General features: G+C 34.3%; 1 protein-coding gene across 1 annotated transcript in view; it reads right to left on the bottom strand.

Moving 5' to 3' along the window:
- The window catches only part of LRRCC1 (leucine rich repeat and coiled-coil centrosomal protein 1), a 33,837-nt gene that overhangs the window by 9,056 nt on the left and 1,012 nt on the right, over positions 1–23,769 (bottom strand). The window contains exons 2-14 of the mRNA XM_081258751.1: positions 22,146–22,351; positions 21,767–21,832; positions 17,289–17,456; positions 15,141–15,316; positions 14,835–15,041; positions 10,392–10,588; positions 9,994–10,117; positions 8,667–8,815; positions 4,507–4,711; positions 3,882–4,021; positions 2,296–2,497; positions 1,568–1,753; positions 650–824 (exon numbers count right to left, since the gene is read on the bottom strand). Coding sequence (XP_081114877.1) covers positions 650–824; positions 1,568–1,753; positions 2,296–2,497; positions 3,882–4,021; positions 4,507–4,711; positions 8,667–8,815; positions 9,994–10,117; positions 10,392–10,588; positions 14,835–15,041; positions 15,141–15,316; positions 17,289–17,456; positions 21,767–21,832; positions 22,146–22,351 — 2,201 coding nt within the window. The remainder of the gene's footprint in view (positions 1–649; positions 825–1,567; positions 1,754–2,295; positions 2,498–3,881; positions 4,022–4,506; positions 4,712–8,666; positions 8,816–9,993; positions 10,118–10,391; positions 10,589–14,834; positions 15,042–15,140; positions 15,317–17,288; positions 17,457–21,766; positions 21,833–22,145; positions 22,352–23,769) is intronic.

The raw sequence follows: 23,769 nt of genomic DNA, 5'->3' as shown, positions 1-23,769 counted from the left end.
TCATGTTATGCTGTCCAAACGAAATCATATAATAGATTTCTATATGGAATGGACAAATGAACAATGTTCCATTTAGGCCAACACCTACTATTCATAATTTGTGAAGTCTCTAAGAATGCCTTAAAATGGCGTATATCTCTTGCCTTATGGTGACTGGAAAGGGAATGAGACTGAGGGTAAGTTTACCTGAACCTAAAGTGGTTTTCATTCATAAACGATTTCACATTTCTCCACATATAACAGCATAAATGTTACCAACATTTTTAGCTAAAAAAAAAAAATGAATGCTGCATATGTACAAATAATTTAAAATCACTAGATAAGAAAGAATTGTTTTCAACAACCTATTCAGTTGTAGCATTGTAAATATATACCTGTTCAGAAACGTAACCAAATTATAGTGGGGAAGAAAACCAACAGCAAAAAATCAGAGCTATAACTTCATAACAGGTGTAATAAACTACTTCCCAATCCCTAAGTATAATTTCATTCCTGTTTGACTGGCAAATGACTACTTCTCCTTTCATATACAGGGTCACCTTCTTTCTTGGTATGTCTAGGCAGAGTTAAGCCCTTCCTTTTCTAATACTCAGATTTGTTGGATTAGCAGAATGGGCTATTTTTTCCCTTTGAAAATTGAGAAGTTTACCCTGTTGTGCCAACTCATGTCCCCATACTTTTCTTTCTGTCCTTAAACCATAAATTAGCGATTCCTTGGCTGCTAGTTCGGAAATAAGCTGCATTTTTTCATGCTTGAGAAGTTCTATTTGAATACTCTTCTGCTTGTCATCTTCAATTAAAATTTCAAGTGTGTTGACTTGATTCTGTACACCACCAAAACACATTGAAAAAAATGCAAAGTAATTATTATATTTAAGGGCTTTATTTTTTTTTGCATTTTATGAGAAAAAATGTTATTTAAGCAAATACAAATTAAATGTTCCTAAATTTTACATCAGAAAATGTTTAAATTTTATTAACTAAAGATAAATGTAGGTCATGAAATAAAAAGTCAAATTTTAAGAGCCTACTCCTTTAAATGCTCTGAATTTTATTTAATATCTTAAAAGAGCAACTATACATGTAATGCTCAAAATTTCTCACGAAATATTGAATATTTATATCAATAGTCTAAAGGTTACTTATAGAAAGTGAGTCCTTTTGGGCAAAATACCACTAATATTTAAAATTGAGACAACAGAAATAAAGTAGTTAAAAAATTATTATAGTTAGGTATATGTAAAAACAACCACTACCACAAAATTAATACATCAACAATTCATGTATTTCCCAAACTTCAACCACCTCTATCACTGTAAAACTGGTACATTTACTTAGTATGCTTCTTAAAATTAATTCACTTATTTTACTTAAATACTATTTTAGTGTAAGCAATACAATCTGTGCAATCATGGTTTATCTCCTAATTATATTACTTTTCACACACGTAAGAATCTATAAGTAGTGTTATCTAGTTCGTAATTGTGTACTTCCTAAAATCATCACAATATTTTTGAGAAAATGACATAAAAAATTAAAAAGGAAATATGATGTTACAATGTCTTACCTGTAAATTTGTTGCTGTTTCCTGTTTCAATTTAGAAACTTCGGCCAGTTTTGTTTTTTGTTCCTTCACCATACTGGTTAGATCTTTAATTAAAGAGGAAGATTCATTTTCTTTTCGTTGAGCCCGAACAAGAGCATGCTTGCTCTTTGCTAATTCAGCTGTGACATTTTCAAAACCATCTTTAACCTATATTTCAAAATTGCATTGTAAATAGCAGTTCTGCAAATATTTAGAAAATACCTGTTTCTGGAAACAGCTTACTTCTTTCATTTTTAGAATGTGAATAAAATTCACATATAATTGGCTTTGCAGGCTAGCCAGGCTGTATGTGTTGGTGTTGTAAGTCCTCAACCCTGCTATTATAACATAAAAGCAGCCACAGATACTATGTAAACAAGTGAGCATGACTCTGTTCTAATAAAACTATTTATAGAGCCCGGAGACTTTAGTTTGCCAATCCCTGCTCTATAGTAATAGAGAATTCAGGTTTCCTAATTCCTATTCATGCTCTCTTTACTTGACCATTTATAACCTCACTTAGCTTTGGCAATAGCAATGAAGATTAGCTATTATTTATGTGAAGCAATAAGGCTCTAAGAATTTAAGTAATTTGGTTAAGATCATATAGCCAACATGCAAATAGAGCTAGAATTCTAAAACATAGTCCTCTTATCAAACCATATCTTGTTGATTCTGTTTTCAATAAAAAGCTAGATGCCAATTCTTACATCTTTAAATCTTCTGGCTTCAACAGTTAAAGCAATTCGGAATTCATTTTCTAAATCCATATACTGTTGGTTTAATGCATCAATTTTGTCTTGGTATCCTTTTATAACTTGTTCATGTTTTCTCTCTTCTTTAGCAATTTCTTTAGCTAAGGCTTCCTGGAACTCAGCTTCACTAAGAAACTCCCTTGTTTCAAGGTCTTTCCTGGAATGAAAAACAAATAAAAATCTCAGGATGCTGTTTATCTGGAAAGAAAAACTTGAAAGGTCTTAAAATAGTTATTAAATGTTCTGTATTCCCTATTGTTAAAGATCAGCTCCTCACTTTCACACACAGAAAACTAGGGAAAGGGTGGTAGATACAGAAAGAATATGAGTTTTGACTGCGTATTCAGTGGTGACAGGGATAAGAGGAGTATGCCAAATCTTAACTTCACTGAGATAGTTCAGAATCATTTTATGCTTTCTAAAATTCTTTGGGTGCATTCACAGAAGTCAGGTTCTGTCTCACTGCATCTTCTACTTTGGTTGAGTCTTTGACATACAATAAATACAGTCTGACTGGTCCTGGTGGCTGGTTAATTGAAAACAACAGTTATGTGTGAAACTTCACCAATCTTTTAATATAGGGCCAGTTTTTTAATTTAAATGTGAATTCATTCTTCAGAGTTCTCCATTATTTTTCTTGAATAAATCAAACTCATCACACAAAACCCATTATTTCTGGTTTTGGTTTCTTTAAACTAGAACAAGTTAAAAGATATCTGAAAAGAAAATTAAGTGCCAATTTTTAGATTTTTGTGATTATTTGACCCCCAATCTTTTATAGTTGTCTTGACCACACATATGATGACAATTTTCCCCAGAGCATCAAAATTTATATATTAAAATTTGATTTACACAAGGACAAAACCAAAACAGGCCTGAGAACAAACACAATTAACTCATGGCAATCATACAATTCAACTGGTAGTAAGCAGATAACTAGCTGAATGTGCTTAAATTACTGTGGACTCTAAAAAGCAGGTGCTGGACCAAATCTGGCCTGCTGCCCTTCTTGTGGGGAAGTAAACTTTGACTGAAACAGCCACGTGCATTCATTTATGTGCTGTCTGTGGTTACTTCTGTGGTACAGAGATAGATAGGCATAACCTGAAAAGCCTAAAATATTGATATTTTCTATCTGGACCTTCACAGAGAAAGTTTGTTGAATCCTGCTTCAAAGGGACAAAGAATACTGATAATTTAACAAGTAGTTACTTGGAAGTCAATTAAAACAGTTTTCTCTGTATTACAATGATCAACTTTTAGTTGGGCTTAGAGAAATGGAAAATGAGCTTCATTGCTATAAGCCCATACCTCAACCTCAATAAAGTTACTGATTTGTCTTTAAGCTACTAGTTCTAACTCTAAGACTGATTCTAAAGCATACATAAAAATGTCATTCTCCATGAGCTAACTGTGCCAGACTTCACCACTGCTCAACCACTGTCTAGTCTTGGCAGGGGCAGGGGCAGGGGGGAAAACCAAATAACTTTTTCCGATTTTTAAATGTCCATATTTTCCTAAAATATACATATTTCATTTACCTGTGTTCTTGTTCTTTCAGTGCAAGAAGTTCATGAAGTTGTTGCACCTGTTCCTTTTCTTGATGAAGAGAAGTTCTAAGTAAGTTTATTTCTCTATCAGCGGCTGCAGCTTTGAGTTCCACCTCTTGGATAAGTTGCATCTGAATAAAATACACACCATTACAGTATTTAGATAATAACCTCCTCTGCTTCTATTTTAATGTCAGTTCCCCAAAGACAAGTGCCTTCTAAATAATAGGACCTAGTGACTAAGCTGATTTTCAAAAGCATCAAACACATTAGCATTATTAGCATTACCTCTTATTTCACCACAGACTTTATTGAAAATTCCCATTCAGAAGGCATGAAAATTAAAAGCCTCCAAGCACCCCAAGGAGACATTTAAAAACTGGCTCTTAAACACAAGCCTAACAACCTGCAGCATTTCCACCAACTCTGCTTTGTGAATGCTGGCAGCCCTAATTGAAGAAATGATTCCATAGGTTAAATTACTGGCACATTTAAACTAATTTTTGGATTCGGCCTAACATCCTTTATGTTTACTATATAATGACATAATTTGTTTCAGGACAGAAGCTATGAATGTGCTAATTCATGGGACTGATAGAGTAAAATAGAGAAATACCTGTGCTGCTTGCTGTTGCCCTTTTTGTCTCTCCTTTTTTTCTAATGCTTTTTCCAGGGTTCTTAAGTGTCTAACGTGATCCTCTTGTTGATCTCTTGCTTTAATTAATTCAATAGTTAGTTTTTTAATTTCATTTTGAAGTCTGTGAACCATAATTTCGAGTTGTAGTTTGGAATTTCTCTCTTTAAAAATAATTTCCTTTAGCCTAAAGCATAAATCAAATGTTGCTTTAAGTATATTAGACATATAGAAGGATAAAAACTGTACTAAACATTAAAAGTTACAGTAGAGAGGAAGATTTGAAGTATGTTCCAAATTCTCCTTAGATAAAAAATGTTGAAAAACAGTATGCCTTTCGCCCATCCCTGAAACTAGCATTGGGCCAAGAGGGAAGACATTTTACATAAATTAATGAAACTTTATCTAAGAAGATGTGGTACATATATACAGTGGAATATTACTCAGCCATAAAAAGGAATGAAATAGTGCCATTTACAGAAACATGGACAGACCCAGAGATTGTCACACAGAGTGAACTTAAGTCAGAAAGAGAAAAACAAATATCGTATAATATTGCTTATACGTGGAATCTAGAAAAATGGTACAGATGAACTTAGCGGCAAAGCAGAAATAGTCACAGATGTAGAGAACAAACTTATGGTTACCAAGGGGGGTGGGGTGGGACAAATTGGGAGACTGGGATTTACATATATATACTACTATGTATAAAATAGATAACTAATGAGAACCTACTGTTTAGCACAGGGAACTCTACTCGGTGTTCTATGGTGACCTAAATGGGAAGAAAACCTAAAAAAGAGTGGATATATGTATTATGTATAAGTGATTCACTTTGCTGCACAGCAGAAACTAACACAACATTGTAAAGCAACTATACTCCAATAAAAATTAAAAAAAAATACAAAGCTGTAGTAACTAAAACGGTATGGCACTGGCACAAAAACAGACACATTGACCAATGGAACAGAATAGAAAACCTAGAAATAAACCCACACATATATGGTCAACTAATTTTCAACAAAGCCCCTAAGAATACATAGTGGAGAAAGGACAGTCTCTTCAACAAATGGTATGGGGAAAACTGGATATCTACATGAAAAAAAATGAAATTGGGTCTTATCTTACACCATACACAAAAATCAACATGAACTGGGTTAAGAACATAGACATAAGACCTGAGACCATAAAACTCCTGGAAGAAAACATAGAAGGAAACTCCATGATAATGATCTTGGCAATGATTTTTCCATGGGGACACCAAAAGCATGAACGAGAAAAGCAAAACTAAACAAGTAGGACTACATCAAAATAAAAAGTTTCTGCACAGCAAAGGACACAATCAAGAAACTAAAAAGGCAACCTGACATATGGGAAAAAATATTTGCAAACCATATATATGATAATGGGATAATATCCAAAATGTATAAAGAATTCATACAACTCAAAAGCAGAGAAACCACAAATAAACCAATTTTAAAATGGGCAAAACCTTCAAATAGACATTTCTCCAAAAATACGCAAATGGCCAAAAAGTATACAAAAACATGTTCAATGCCACTATTCATCAAGAAAATGCAAATCAAAACCACAGTGAGGTATCACCTCACACCTGTTAGGATGGCTATTATCCAAAAGCCAGAAGATAACAAGTCTTAGTGAGGATATGGAGAAAAGGGAGGCCTTATACACTGTTGGTGAGAATTTAAACTGGTGCAGCCATTATGGAAAATAGCATGGAGGTTCTTCAAAAAATTAAAAACAGAACTACCATAAAAGTGGGATCCACCAATCCCAATTCTGGGTATATATCCAAAGGAAATGAAAGCAGTATATCAAAGAGATACCTGCATTCCCATCTACACTGTGGCATTATTTGCAGTATCGAGATATGGAATCAACCTAAATGTCTATTAATGGATTAAAAGGTTATAAATAAATAAATAAATAAACAAGCAAACAAATAAATAAATGCCATATTAGTCAGCCTAATAAAGAATGAAATCTGGCCATTTGTGACAAAACGGATGAACGTGGAGGAGATTATGCTAAGTGAAATAAATGGTGATATCACTTATAAGTGGGATCTAAAAAAAGTTGAACTCATGGGACTTCCCCGGTGGTCTAGTGGGTAAAACTCCACACTCCTAATGCAGAAGGCCCAGGTTTGATCACTGATTGGGGAACTAGATCCTGCATGCATGCTGCAACGAAGAGTCTGCATGACGCAACTAAAGATCCCGTGTGCCACAACTAAGACCTGGCACAGCCAAAATAAATAAATAAATATTAAAAAAAAAAAGTTGAACTCATAGAAACAGAGAGTAGAATGGTGGTGACCAAGGGTCAGGAGTGGGGGGAATGTTGGCCAAAGGGTACAAGCTTTCAATTATGAGTAAGTTCCAGAGACCTAATGTACAACATGGTGACTAACGTTAAAAGTAATGCATTGTACACCTGAAATTTTTTAAGCAAGTAGATATTAAGTATTCTCAACACACAAGAAAACAACTATATGAGGTGAAGGATCTATTAATTCGCTTGACTGTGGTAATGATTTCACAATGTATAATAAAACATCACATTGTACATCTTAAATATATACAATTTTTATTTGTCAATTATACCTCAACAAAGCTGAAAAATAAAATATTGAGTTTGAGAAAAAAATAATGAAACTTTATCTTTTGTGAACTTTACTATTCAACAGCAAAACTACAAAACACATTTTTTCAGGCATTGTGCTAGATGTCAGCTTAAAAGCAAGCAAGATGAATAAGATACAGCCTGGTCTTCAAGGAGCTTAATATCTAGCAGAGGGGACACAGATGCATTTATAAAGAAAGCTACAGGAGAGAAGCAATATCTGAACAGATACATGGAAGTCAACTCTGACTTCCCTGTATCTTCCCCAGACACTAAGTACTATATCCTAGTACTATACTACCTCTGTGTTACTTAGAGCCTTTTGACTAAAAACTCTTAACTAGTTTCAGTAAGAAAGGAGAATTTATTGACCCACATAACCAATTCAGAGGCTGGGGTGGCACTATTCTGAGGGACAGCTGAAACCGAGGATATGAATACCATCAGGTCTCTCTGGTTCCCTATAGGCTGGTTTCAGTTTTTCCTATGGCAGGCTTCTTTGTAACATGCCAGGGAGATGGGGAAGGCTATAAACGTCTCTGACAGCAGTGAGAACCAAACAGAAAAGGTTATCTTTCTCTAGTTCAACTTAGAACTGAGCTCTGGGAAAGGCTCTGGTTAGTCCAATTTGGTTCATATGCCCACTCCATGCAGCGGTCACTGTGGCCATGTGGGCTAAGGCCAGGGGCTCACCTCTTAACCAATATTATAGGCAGAGAGGCAGTTCATGACAGAACAGAAGTCAAGTGTTTGAAAAGGGGACAACGAATAGCAAAGACATAGCCTCATGAAGGAATTTCTGAGCTAGGCAGCCACTCCAATGTGTACCTACTATAATTGCTCATTCAAGGAGAAGAAGAGATAAAAATTGAAAGAAGACCCATGGAAAAAATCTTATGACCTTTATGGAAAAGCATAACTTTCAAAATAATTGCCTATAGGAAACAGAAGAGAAAAGTTATTGTTATTTCAGAAAACCGTTTGGTATTCACACATCTTGGAATAAGACAATCCTGTATTACATAATTTACTACAGAAAAAAAAAGAGATAAAACGGGAAATGGAATACGATGGAATAAAAACATTAGAATTAAGAAACTTGGGTTATCTGGTACTGAAGCCCACTGTTGAGAAGAATATGCAACGGAGACTGATTATGACCCAGAATGCCTAAAGAAAAAGTGTGCCAAGCCCCGTCCTTTACAGAAAAAGTCTGCCAATCCCAGCTCTACACTCTTCATGTTTTTCACTTATAATACTTTTTTTATTGATCTGACATCTCCCAGCTTGAGGGCTCAAATTAATATCCTGAATCCTTTGTTAATGTAAAAAACTGACAAAGCCCTAAACCTTTAAATAAAATTAGTTCAAACTAAAACCACATGCATAGTTTTTTTTTATCATACTACAGCTAGTTTAAACTAAGGCATTCCAGTTCCAAGTTCAGCATTCTTCGTGCTATGAGATAACTTAAGGTTTATAGACTTTCCCCTTACCTATCTGTAGTAAGAAGAGCCAGGCTATGAATATCTTTTTTTTCATTTGCATGTTTATGCAGTTCATCAATATAATCCATAAGTTTCTTTTCAGTTTGTTCAGCTTTCCACCTCTTCTCTCTCTCTTGGTCTAGTTCCTCAACAAGTGCCTGAAAGAAGACAATATTGTTATGTGAACTTGGAAAAGTTACCTAACCTCTCACTGCCTCAATTTTCTCATTTATAATGTGGGAATAAGAGCATCTAATTCAAAGGGCTGTGGTGAGAATTAACCAAAAGAATGGAAGTAAAGCATGTAGAACAGTGTCTGGCACAAAATAGCCACTCAATAAATGTTAGCTGCTATTAATACTGTCATAATGATTTTTATTATTTTCTAAATATTAAGGCCTTTATACCTGAGAATAAGGCTACAAAACCAATAGCATGAAAGGTGTGAAATGTTTCAAAAAGTAATCATACTATTGGAAGAATAGTGCACATTACAATCCTAAGTATAACCAGTTGTTCACAGTAAAATAAGGGTAAGTTAATGAAAAAGATAAAATAAATCAAGGTGTGCTAAAAATTCTTAACAACATGTGAATGATTAAGGAAAATATTGAAGAATTTAAAAATTCTTGAATGCCTCTTAATCTGGAATCCATGGGTCCAAAACTGGGTTTCAGGAGAGCCCATGAATACCCTGAAATTATATACAGCATTTTATGAGTTTCTCTAAGGAAGTTTTTCTGCAAAAACCCATAGATTTCCTTAGATATTTAAAGGAGTCTGAGACTCATAAGTTAGGAACCACTGCTTTAGAAAGAATTCAAAAATTCAGACATGTTTTCTCCTCCACAAGCATACAACAAAATCTGATCTTAAATAAATGTGTAATTTCCATTCCTTTAAAAATTACAAAAATAGGGGCTTCCCTGGTGGCGCAGTGGTTGAGAGTCCGCCTGCCGATGCAGGGGACATGGGTTCGTGCCCTGGTCCGGGAAGATCCCACATGCTGTGGAGCGGCTGGGCCCGTGAGCCATGGCCGCTGAGCCTGCGCGTCCGGAGCCTGTGCTCCGCAACGGGAGAAGCCACAACAGTGAGAGGCCCGCGTACAGCAAAAAAAAAAAAAAAAAAAAAAAAAAAAAAAAAAAAATTACAAAAATAGTAACATTGCACAAAATCTGGAAATCAGGAAGGGGAAAATAACCCAACCGCAACCCCCAATAAAATTACATGAAATATTTTTTTGCTCATAAAAACATGCATAGTTTTTCTGGGACTAACTTTGAATTTAAAACTAAGATTATTCATATCCAGTTTTTCTTAATCTCTTAAATCATACCCGGTAAGTGGCATTTTCTGAGCTACCGTTGTTTACTTTAATTATTTCAGTCTTCTGATTTTCTGATTCTTCTAATATATTATTGTTCACTAAAGATGATGTTTCTTTAATTTTACGATTACAACTGCAAAGAAAAAACCACAAAAAATAACTCAAAGAAATGTATAATACTTATAACTATTTTTCACAACTTAGGTAATGACAATCCAGCATAAAGAGAGACTTTTATATAAATTTATATGAAAGTACTGACTAAATTTGAGGCTGCAAGGCTGAAAAGTCAAATCTTTTGACATTAGAATAGTAAAAAAATATGACCATGAGATAGCTTTAAGAAAGAAGCCAGCAATAGTAACTTCTGTGTGCCTTATCTGAATTTCTGGAACTAAAAGAAGTACCTTATAAAAGCATTGTTGTTTTTACTGTGGTGCTTAACAGTTTGAATAGTTTTGGAATAATATGGGATTTTTGATCTTCGAGGAATTTTTCTATTGCTTTCTTTTCTGTTTCCATAGTCACTTTCAGAAGTCACATCCGTGTCTCTTTTTGGTCTGAGATCTTTCTCAGGAACATTATCTATTAAAGAATTAGAAGTCTAGAATAAAAAAAGCAAAGTTTTTAAAAAGTTCAATTCGGTATAGAAGAACATAGTTTGGCATTTTCTAAAATGTTATAACTTTTTACAAGATTAAAGATTTATAAACTAGGTATGTTTGGAATTAAAGACAAGGGATTCAACTTCTGGTATGGACAAGTAAGCTCCTATGAGGTTGACGCTCTCAAGATAACAATTACAAACTGGGGAAAAATAAAAACAAAACAACAACAAACAAACACTACTTGGAATCCTGGAAAGTGAACAAAAGTAGTCTTATTCTAGAGGAGAGTTGACACCTGGAAATATGACCAGAATAGATTGTTTCTGCTTTATGGTTTTTATCCTAAGAAAACAGCACAATTGGCACTATGTAGGGAGTCTTAAAACTCTGGTGGAAAACCCACAAACTTTTGGGTCTGAAGAATCTGAGGATAGTATAGAATAGACTGCAAGAAGCCCAGCAAAGGATTAAAAAAAAGCAGCAGTTAGTCAAAGCAAGTTAAATGCTTGCTATAACAAAACTATTAACATCCTTTGGAGGCCTATAGCAGCGTCTCGATTCTCCACAAAGTAACATTCACACTGTCCAGGACAAAATCCAAAATTACTCACAGTAGGAAGAACCAGAAAAATATGACCTATTCTCAAGAGAAATGACCATCAGTGGAGACCTGAGAGGACCTAAATGTTCAAATAAGCAGAGAAGAACTTTACAACAGTGATCATAATTATGCTCAATGATATAAAAAGTGCTTATCATGAATGAAAAGGAAATTCAGCAGAGAAGTAAAAATTATTTTAAAAAATGGAAATTTTACAACTGAAAAATACAATGTCTAAAGTAAAAATTGACTGGCTGGACTAATACAGAATGAGGTGATAAAAGAAAGACTATGTAAACTTGAAGATAGTTCAGTGGACTTATTCAATATGAAGAATACAGAGAAAAAAAGTTGATAAAACGGACAGAACATCAGGGGATTGTGGGACACATCAAAAGGTCTAAATGGAATTTGAAAAAAGAGGAAAGAGGGAATGGGACAGAGAAATATTTGAAGCAATGATGTCCACAAATTCTGAAATTGAGTAAAAACATAAATTTACATTGCATAATGGTAAAAGAGTCAGTTAAATAGGAAGAAAAAGTAGTCATAAATGTGTGTGTGCTTAGTAAGAGAGCTTTAAAATTTGACAAGCAAATGTTGAGAGAATTAAAGGAAGAAATACACAAATCCACAATCATAGTTGAAGAATCTAACATCTCACATGCAACTGATAGAACTAGACAATAAAAATCAGTAAAATTAAAACTGCTGCTTATCAAAAGACCCTTAAGGAAATGAATATGCAACCCACAGACTGGGAGAAAATATATTTGATAAAATATTAGCATTCAAGATATAAAATGAATTCCTATAACTCAGTGATAGACTAATCACTCAATAAAAATATGGGCAACATTTTTGAACACTGCACAAAAGATTCAATAAGTACATGAAAAAGTGCTTAACATCACTGATCATTAGTGAAATGCAAATTAAAGTCACAATGAATATCAGTATACACCCACTAGAATGGCTAAAATAAAATCAATGCTAACACCAAACATTGGTGAGGATATGGAACGACTGGAACAGTCAGTTTACATTGTTGCTGGGAATAAAATGGAACAATCATCTTGGGAAAGCTCTGGCAGTTTCTTATATAACTAAACAAACACCTACCCTATAATCTAGAAATTCTAGCTCTAGCTATTTACTGAAGAGAAATGAAGACCTAAGTTCACAAAAAGACTTGTACTGTAATGTTCATAGCAGTTTTATCCACAAACCTGGAAAGAACCCAGTGGTATATCAAGGGATAATGGAAAAATAAACTGTGGTATACTCATACAACAGAATACCACGCAGCAATAAAAATAAACTACTGATACACATAATAATGGACTGAGTTCAAGGTTATTCCGAGTGAAAGAGGCCTTACACAAAAGAGTATATATGCTGTATGATTCCACTTATATTAGGTTCTGGAAGGAGTATTAAAGAGTCTATGGTCAAAGAAAATGAGAAGAGTGATGGCGAGGGTGGGGAGTGCAGGAGAGGAACGCCTGTGAGCAGCAGCACGAGGGAACGTTTTAGGACAGTAACGCTTACCTTCCTAAACGTTTGGGTAACAGGCCTATGTACTGTCAATTCAGGGAATACACACATCTTTATTTTACACCAAAAGTAAAAAAAAAAAAAAAAGTAAAAGTAAAGAAAACTGTAAAAATATACTGAACTATAATGATATGATACGCAGGCTTAAGTATTTAGGGGGAAGTATACTGATACGTGTGATTCACTTTAAAATGTGTCATAAAATAAGACAGTTTGATAAATGAGTAGATGGATAGACATATGATGAAATAAGTATAGTAAAATGTTGACGGTGGAATCTAGTTGGTGGGTATACTGCTAATTCACTAAGAAATTCTCTTAAATTTGCTCTAAGTTTTAAAATGTTCATAATAAAATGGTGGGGGAAAATGAAAACTTAAAGACAAAACAGCCTTTCACAGAGAGAATTCTCAAAATCAGTGTAACAATTATAAGTCCAGTAATTAAGAAAAATAATCATCAATATATTATAGCACATTTTCAGTAACTTTATGACTTCACTTATAATTTAATTGTATATATCAACTGAAATTCAAATTGTATGTTTACCCTTTATACCAAGTAAGTTAGCAAACAAGAAGTCCTTCTAAACATTTTTTACATGCATAGCAACAAATCATCCTTTTTCCCCCAGAGAGCTAGACTCCTATTCTTAGTTATAAAGTAGGAAGAATTATCACTAACTGAATAAGAAGCATGACAGTGGAAAGAATACCAGGTTGGATATCAGGACATTTGCCGTTGAAGTTCAACTCTGCCTCACTAAAATAAAGGACTCTTAAATAAACTGCGTTTCTTTTCTATATAACAAGAACAACAATATATTAATCTCTATCTACTGATTCTTGATTGAGTTATTGTGAGAATGAAATGAGGATGGCATAAGAGAAGCTGATAAGTTCACTTCAAATTTAGGTTATTAAGCTTAAAGCTAAGTTCTGACATTGAGAAAGAAGAGCCAGCCATTCTAAGATGGAAGATGAAACCTGAAGAGATGAAGAGCCTAGTATCTCAGTAATATGTCATCAATGATGTCAAAGAATGCATCTGCCAGCATTCTTGTCCCAGATCTACTACAATCTACCTCTGTGGCCCAAATTGAAATCTCTAGGGATTTTTGGCACACAGAATCCTTATAGTCTTATTCACGCACCCACCTAAGGTAGACCTCATGTTTATCAAGCATTGCTAATGTTATAGCTAAGACAATAGTTCAGGATTATTAAAAACCCATCGAACCATAATCATTCCATAAGCATTTTCCACTACCCACCCCCATTTTGAGAAAACATTTAAATATTAAAATTCAACTACAAATTTCTAGGTCAGACTGACTTTTGACTAATAGCCTTTTGGGCCTATCCCACAGTCTTTCTCCCCCATGTCCAGGTAGGGGATAAAGGACAAATCCATTTCATTCTGGGAGGTGTAGTGTTCAAGGAAACAACTGTCAGTATAGATCAGAGCAAGAATGCTAGAGAGAAGGTTGGAGACTCAAATAGTAGTAAATTCTAGGAATTATGGATCATCCACATAGTTCAAAGATTTCTAAAAAGCAGAGACCCAGTAGCAGGGATAAAAAAGGATTAGTATTTCAAGAAAGCAGAGGTTATTTGGTAAAGGTCTGCTGTAAACAGGAATTATATAAAATAACTTGCTATTTAGCTATAGATTATAGAAGTGGTTTTGACCATGAAACAACTGAAGAGAAAGTAGAAGCCAAAAAATAGCCCACATATCCTCTATGTTAATAAGCACTGAATCCAAAGAGTTCTATTTACTTGAAATAAAAGGTGGGTGGGTGGAAATAATAACAAATAATTCCTTTGGTGCAGAACAACAAAGGGATTACATAATGAAGATTTGAAGGAGGACATTAAGGAAAATGAGTGAAAAATGTTTTTTCTACCACTACTACTACAATAGAATCCTATTTTAAAGAAAGAAAAAAAAACATGCACACCAATGCAATAAATATAGATTGTTTCTGGTGGGTCAGCTTGTATGAAATTTTATTGCACATTTTCTTACTATTTTTTTTCTTCAACAAACACACTGCTTAGAAAAGTAGGAAAAATATTTACTTCATTGAGCTGTAAAATTTGGTCATCTAATTTCTGAAGTTTCATCTCATTCTGATAATCATTTTCATTATTAACTTTCTCTGGCTCAGACGAAGGACACACAGATATAGAGAATGTCAAACCAGTATCTGCTGGTGTACTTGCAAAGTGATCCAAGGGAGCTACCTCATCGATAGGTGGTGTTACCACTGGCATACCATCAAAGATCTATGACACAGAAACAAACCAAAATCCTTTAAATTTACATTTATTTATTAATTAAAATTTGAAGATATCTTTTATATTAGAAAAAAAAACGTACTATACCTCATCTTCACTTATATTTAGGGGAGAGTCAGAAGAAACTAAATTATCCAAAAGACCTTCAAAGCACTGTAGGCGTGATGAGCTTATTTCTGCCATATTTACTGGTTCACCAAATATGTTCTTACAATCTAGGAGTCTAAGCTGTGGCAAAGTCTGGAGCATAACTGCTCTGTACCCTTGGAAACAAATCATTCAAAATGAAAACTCAAGCATAAAAAGAAAGGTTAATTATTTCTAGAATGAAGTAAATTTATCAGCTACCAGATATATCACCTGAATGATAAAATTAGTCCTGGAATGCAACTAATAAACGTGTAATAAAAAACTACTTAGTTCTTCTCCAGTACATAATCATTAAATACAAAACAAACAAAACACTACCCCCCAATCCCTCCCAAACAACCCTCCTGATGAAAGTCAGAAAGTTAAAAAATCATCATTTCTGGATCTATCTTTCATAAAATTGCTGTAAAGCTATAAATGCATGAAACCAGTAGCAATTCATTCCAGACAGAAAACCAAACATATCTCTTGTTTATCTGTAATATGATTAGTATAGATGTAAATCAGGATGATGAGAATAACAATCAGAGAAGCAAGAATTTTGCTAGTGAGGCCATAAGCATTAACAAACTTAAATGTTCCTACTTTCTCCTCTTAAATTCCATATAACTAGGATTAAAACAGACAATCTATCAAAATGTTTTTTTCCCTAATTACATATGAGAAGTCGGGCAAATTAACATTAATTTGGTGTTTAGGCTAATAGAAACACTTCAATTTTCATAAATTTTAAAACCAAGTAAAATAAAGTGGTTGGAAGAACTACAAAAGAAAGAAGTCTGAAAAATTCATGTTAGAAATTTTGAGGAAAGAAAAGTAATTTCAGTAATAATTCTGGGGGGAGGGCAACTGTGTTCAGAGAAATACCTCATCTAGGAAAGAAAATGAAAAACAAAGGTTCAAACTATAGGAACTAGAGGTTCTTGAGACGAGTTTATTAGGAAAAAAATCCAACTTGTGGGTCAGTAAATTAAAGTTGTCTTAGGAATAAGGTTTTTTTTCCCAAGAAAAGGGTTTCCCCCCAAAGTGGAAATCTGCTCTGATTTTTAGGGAGACTCTATCATTATATGGACTTAGGAAAATAGTTGATCTCAAATCTAATATATTCTTTTGCAAAGTAAAATTATCAAAATAGGTTTCCATTCTGGGAAAAGCCTTCTCATAGCTGCATATTAATGAGAACACAGCCTCTGCAGACAACTTCTACCCAAACACATCTTTAGAATGTATATTCATATTCTACGTTTGTATCTTATTGTTGGGTTAAGCAATTTGAGATAAGTGAGTTCTAGAAATGGCAGTCTGGTCTGCTTTATCTTTGCCAACCTCAATGATTTTGAATTAGATCAAATGGCATTTCAGCAGCATCTTCTATATATCTTGTATCTTAATAAGTTAAAGCTTATATTAAGTTTACGCTTTCTTCTTAAAAAAATCATTTACTTGTTAATAATTTAACATATTCACATGGTGTAAAATTCAAAAGGTATTCAGTAAAAAGTTTTCCTAACATTTCCTGATTCCCAGATGCCCTTTTCTCATTTCCTGATCCCTACCTACCTAATACTGAAGTTAGCCACTATTATCAGATTTTTGTGTAACCTTCTTGGTATTTTATATATATATATACTCAGCAAACACACACACACACACAAGTGTTATCCTTTGCACACAAATGGGAGCGCATTATACACAATGTTTTGCAACTTGCTTTTCTTTCTCTTAACAGTAGTATATCTTGGAGATAACTGCTTATCAGTAGCTAAAGAGATTCTATATTCTTTTTTATGGTTGCTTAGTATTATACTATAAGAATATATCATAAGCACAATTTAATTTTGAGGCATTCACTTATCAAATATAAAACTGTCTAAAGAGAATTACTTATCTCTTCAGCTTGTGTTCCTCTTTTAACAGCAATTTAGTTTGTCTTAATAATTTATTTGCAATTATACTTTTCCAAATACATAATAAAAAGTTGCAAAGCTTAAGACAAATTCAAGGAGGTCATAAATACAAGTTGCAGGAAATACAGGAGCTCTGAAAATCAACTGTTACAAAAAGTATTAAATTAATCGATCATACCTGGTAAATGACAGACAGGATTATCTTCTCCATTTTTCGCCAAAATAAGATTACTCAAGAAGTGCAATCCTACCGTACACTGAAGTAGGTGATGGATACTATCTATACAATTACTATGTAGGTCAATATATCTAAGTTTATGTTTAACTCCATGAAGGGGCATCAAACCTGCAACAGGAAAAAAAAATTTTTTGATGTCACAACAGTAATTTTTCTAACAGCTAACTAAAAATAATTTTTATATAGGTTATATTTCAAGAGGCAAAGGAGTAGCATTAATAAGACCCTTCTGTAAACAGCTATATCTAATGAACAGGGTATCAGCAAAGTCAATTGTTGTTTTGAAGAAACAAAGGTTTGGCATCTCTGAGGCCTTAGCCCAGGGGAACCTGGGCTCTGTTTAAACAAAACAAATGGGCCTCCCCAGGCCCATGTACTTTTATGAGAATAAGAATAAAGCAATGGCTTCAGGCTCTCAATCAACACATTATTTTTAATTAGGAGACATAAGCTAACACTCCAATTTCATTGGTTTGAGCATAAAATAAATATAAATAGCACCCCTTTGATTTAGCTCCCTGGTAACATTTCTTGCATGAGATTATCTAGAGCATGGTAATGTTAGAAACTAGGTTTGTAGCAGAGGCTACTGGTTCCTGGCACATCTCCCTGGCCAGCCTGACTTCAGCTGTGGTGGACAGGGGCCATGCCTCAGAATTTTCTTCAAAATGGAGCTTGTTGAGCAAGAGTTTAGCACAGAAGTGTGAAGGAGTTAACACCTCCAGGAACCCCTCAACAAAAGGAGAATCGTCCATGGCTGAATGCCCTAGCCTTCCTTCTTCTGGAAGGACCATTCTGAGATACACTCTACACTGTTCCAATGAAGGTCTTATTTTTCAATTTTGCCTAGTTTAGTACTCTCCATGTATAAATTCAACTTTACTCACCTTCCCCCCTCCTTCAATTTCTTCAACCTGACTGGAATACTCTTCTCTCCTCAATGATCTTTATCATATCTGGCTAACTTCTACTCATCTTTTTTACAGGGTTGCCTCTTATTTTCTTCATAGTCCTCATCACTAACTTCTGTTCATCTGTCACACCCTCAGAAAAATCTTTGACCGCTCACTACAGGATCAGATTTCCTATCAAGCATTCTTATGAGTACTCATCATTTCTTCTTAATTTACCATCACATTTCTAAGTTCCTGTTCCATGTTACTGGTTCTTTCTTTTATGTTGTAACTTCATGTCCCTTTTATGTTTTGACTTTAAAGTGCCCCAGGGCGCATTCCTGGTCGCCCCCTTCCCTATTCATACACTCTCCAGAATCTCCTATAGTGTCACGGCAACAATCAGCACTGATGTGCCAAATCTACAATACCAACCCTGATGCCCTATCCCCAAACCGCAGGTCATACACATACACACACATATATCTAATAGGGTTCTCGAATTTAAGATAGGATCCTTCATTCTTATCCCTTCATCTCTAAACCTGTTCCACTTCCAATCTTCCCCATGTCAGGAAATAGTACCATCATCCACCTGTTACTACAAAGAAAACTCTTAATTATCTTTGATTCCTTTTCCCTTCATCTCCTCATCTCAACCCATCAGCAAGTTCTATGAACTCCACATGCAAAACATAATGTATTTACTCCTCTACATTGTTTCCATCTTAGTCCAAGTCTCCATCTTCTCTCATCCAGACCACTGGCATAGCTTCTTGTCATCTGACTTTCACTCCTGTCCTACTGAAGTCCATTCTTCACCCACTCAGCAGCCAAAGTGATCCTTTAAACAGATGTATTGAGTCACTTACTTATTTAAAGCCTTTCAATGGTTTCCTATTGTACTTAGAATAATATGCAAACTTTTTACCCTGCTTATGAAGCTGTATGTGATCTGACTTTTGCTTGTTTTGTTATCTCCTTTTTAAGCACATTAATCACTCATTTGCTATGCTCTAGCCACAGTAGCCTTCTTTCTGCCTTTATCATGGCAAGCTTGATCACACCTTAGTGTTTCTGCATGCTCTTAATCGTATGAACTGTCATTATTTACTTACTGAAGTGTTTCTGAACATATAAAATATTATCATTCTAAGAATTATCTATTAGAACTTATAGTTTTGCAGAAAATATATACAGTAGAGTTTGATGTGTTTTAACAAACATATACGGTTATGCAACCCCTACAATGGAGACACAGAACATTTTCATCACCCAAATCACTGTGTCCCTATGTAAATCAATCTTCTCTCCTCATCTTCAACCCCTGGTAACTAATGATCTCTTTTCTGCCCCTGTATCTTTGGCTTTGTCAGAATATCATATACATGGAATCATACAGTGTAATCTTTTGTGTCTGGCTCCTTTCACTTAGCATAATTCTTTTTAGATTTATCTATGTTGTTGCATATATCAATAGTTCATTCCTTTTTATTGCCAAGTAGTATTCCATCCTGTGGATGTATCACAATTTGTTTATCCATTTACCAGGTCATAGACAAATGGGTGGTTTCTAGTTTTTGGAGATTATGAATAATCATGTAAACATGATTATATTAAAAAGTGATATAATCATATTAACATTCATGTACAGGTCTTTGATTAGACATGTTTTCATTTTTCTTAGGTAAACAACTAGAAGTAGAAATGCATGATATATGCTAAGTATTTGTTTAACATTATAAGAAACCTTCAAACTGTTTTCCAAAGTAGTTTTACCATTTTGAATTCTACCAGCGATGTATGCAAGTTCTAGTTGCTCCACTATCTCACCAGCGTTTTGTATTTTAAGTTTTTAAAAGTGTATCTATTCTAGTAGGTATGAAGTGGAATCTCATTATGATTTTAATCTGCATTTCCTTAATTACTAAGGATGCTAAACATTTTTTTAAATCATGGGCTTGTTTGCAACTTGGATATCCTCTTGGGGAAGGGTCTGCTCAAATCTTTTGCTTATTTTTGGGGGGAGGTTGACATGATCTCATTTATTTGTTTTACTTCCCCATTACAATGTAAGCCCTGTGATAAGAACTTTATCTATTTGTTGTTGTTATTTTTTCATCACTACAGAAGTAAATTGAATGAACTATATTATCCAAAATTCACACTTTTCAGTTAAGGAAATTGCATCCAAAGAACAATATACTTTGCTCAGCATCACACAGCAGAGACAGAGCTACAGTTAATACTCAATTCTAATACTTTCACATTTTGGGGGAAAAAGGTTTTTAAAAATTAAAATACTGTTGCTACTTTGGTTAAGGGTAGGGACTAGGTCATTGTATTTTATTCTTTTGTGTACTAAATACCTGGCATAGGGTTGTATTTTTCTAGCAGGGAAGAAAAACAAACAAATAATAAGACTGTTTCAAATATTGATAAGGATTATGAAGATAATTAGAGAAATTCTGCTAGTTCTGACAGAAAAGTTTAAGAATTATCATAAAACTCCGTTCATTTTATCAGTGTATCACTTTAATCAATTAAAAGATTAACAAGTTTTAACCTTCTTATATACGGTAAAGTCAAAAAGAAAAAAAAAAAATCCTGGGACTTTCCTGGTGGTCCAGTGGTAAAGAGTCCACCTTCCAATGCAGGGCACACGGGTTCGATCCCTGGTCAGGGAACTAAGATCTCACATGCTGCGGGGCAACTAAGCCCGCGTGCCACTACTGAGCTCGCACGCCTCAACTAGAGACCCCGCATGCCACAAACTGCAGAGCCCATGTGCTCTGGAACCCGCGTGCCACAACTACGGAGCTCACGTTCCACAGCTAGAGAAGAAAAACCTGCACGCCACAGCTAGGGAGAAGCCCACACACCACAACAAAAGATCCCACATGCCTCAACTAAGACCTGACACAGCCAAAAAAATAAATTAAATAAATAAATAATAATAAATCTTTGAAAGAAAAAAACCTTGATTGTTAATTTGCTATAGCCTTTGGAATGCTATATACCTACACTGTCCAATATGGTAGCACTAGCCACATGTGACTTTTTAAATTTAAATAAAAATTTAATTAAAATTAAATAAAATTACAAATTCAGTTCCTCAGTGTACTAGCCACATTTCAAGTGCTCAAAGGCCATATCTGTCTACTGATTGCCATCCAAGATAGCACAGATACAGGATATTTTCATCACTGTAAAAAGTTCTGCTGGAACTATTCCTCTCTACATAATAGTATATTAATTATCTAAGATTAAAACATTATTCTCCCGAAGTAGGTTCTTTCTAACCAAGTTTTTTCTGTTACTGATTACTCTGGTTTTTATTCCTAGTTTTTTATTCAGCTGTAGCTTTAGCACCAACAAAACACAAATATGACTGAGAAACACCCTCTAGATAAGATTTGTGGTCAAAAATTGGATTATTCAGTTCTTCAACATGCATAGCTCAGTCTAACTCATTATACATGGCAAATACTCAGCATTATAGAAAACATAAGCATATCTACTTACCACTAAGATCATTTATGTGGTTATAAGATAAATTCAGTCTAGTCAGATTAGTTAGTGTTTTAAGTCCTAAAACAAAATAAAGCCATTATAAGATTCAAATAATCAATTAATTAGAGTTATATAGTATTACAATACTATTTCAGATTGCTCTGAAGCAAATCTACAGTCTGATAACAGTGAAATCAATTCTGTTGGTATTTTACAAAATAATTTTTTAAAAATTGATAACTTTTCTAGAAGAAAACTTTTTATATAGAGTTTTAGGGTCAGTTTTGAAAAGTTTATGATAATACTTATCCCACTCTTTTGGGAAGAAGATGAAATATGGACTTAAATCAGCTCCCTTATGCAAAGTATTAGATGAAAATCACTTACAAACCTTCTATTCTTGTGATCAAATTGCAGGACAAGTTTAAAGTACGTAGTTTTGTCAGTGTGGTTAGCCCTTCAATTTGACTTATTTGATTAGATGACAGATCTAGATGCTGTAAATTCCAAATGTGATCCATGGCTTTGATCTTCGAGATGTTATTGCAATGAAGATTGATAGCACGAAGGGCTGAATCTAAAGATAACTCTGATATGCTACAAAGGAAAATATGTATTATCGAAAACAAGTAAAAAATGGATTTAAAATCCATGACCAAATAACTAAAATTAACCAAACAGCATGTAGATAGTAAGTATGTGCTCTCTTCACTCTATAATAAAATCCTTCCTACTTGTGGTAGCCTTGAAATGTCTCATAAGGTACAGTGCTTCTTACAACTAACCAGTATTTTGGACCATTATCAAGAGAGGCAAGGGATACCAGGCATTTCTAGCTTTTATATGCAAACAAAGTCATCAGCACTGAGTGAAAGCAGTTATTTGTAAAGTCAGTTCCTGGAATCATAACACCCCAAGTTCAAATCTGCACTCTACCACTTTTGCTATGTTACTTGAGTAAATGGATTAACCTCTCTAAACCTGTTTCCTCTGCCCATTTAATCCTCACAACAACTCCAAGCAGTAGGTATCTAAGGATGCCATGGTTTACAGAAATTAAATAACTTGTCCAAATTCTTGTAGCTATTACCAAATTGAGCCAGTATAAATATAGATCTGGCACTGGAGTTTACAATCTTATTCTCTTCACTGTCTGCGATGTCTGTTTACCCAGAATGTAGTTGATTTCAAAATAAACCATTAGTTATTGCTATTCGTAGTGAAACAGTCCCTGTCCTCCCTTGCTGAAAGTTGGAAAGCATCTCCACTAAATGGAACTCATCTCTTCATTCTGTCAATTACTGCTATTTTTAACTGGAACCTCTTCTGAAGATAGGAGTTCCAGGAATATAAACTACAGTGCACATAATTCAGAGATGCTTGAACTGGGACACACAATGTCATTGGCATCTGTTCTATGTTCTATAGCAGCTATAGTAAAGCTGTAGGAAATCTAGTAGTAGGAAAATGAGAAGTTTAGCAGTCAGGGAGTAAAGGGAAAACAAGGAATTCAAGTTTGCTTCCAAATTTGCATTAAGAATCTCAAATTTAAAATTAAAACATGAAAAGTATGAATAAGTCACAAGGTCATTCAACTTATCCTTTAGTCTTCAGACAGAAGCACATAAGAACCCCTGGCAGAAAAAGATAAAGCATTTCTAAATTTCAAACTAGCAATCTCTAAATGTGACTGTTTCAAATATTTTCCAATTATTTTGCTTCTGTCATTTACTGAGCTATTATTTAGTGCCAGACCTTATGCTATTAACACATGCTCTTAATGGCAGCCATCTATTTTCTGAAGCATTTCAGTTTCTGGAAATTAGTATTGTACGTATAATGTAGTATAGCCGAAAAAGCAGACAGTGAAATTAGATAGAAATGCTTTTGAATTCAAACTTAATCCACCAGCTGCATGATGTTGGGAAAGTTATAAAGATCCTCTGAATCTCAGATCTGTCCCTCGTAAAATTACTACCTTGCAGAATTGTTGTGAGGATTTGTGATAATATATG

Source organism: Mesoplodon bidens, assembly GCF_964165515.1.
Source record: "Mesoplodon bidens genome assembly, chromosome: 16".
Lineage (NCBI taxonomy): Eukaryota > Metazoa > Chordata > Mammalia > Artiodactyla > Ziphiidae > Mesoplodon > Mesoplodon bidens.
The sequence above is the reverse complement of the archived record's forward strand: the minus strand, read 5'-3'. Positions and strand labels throughout refer to the sequence as shown.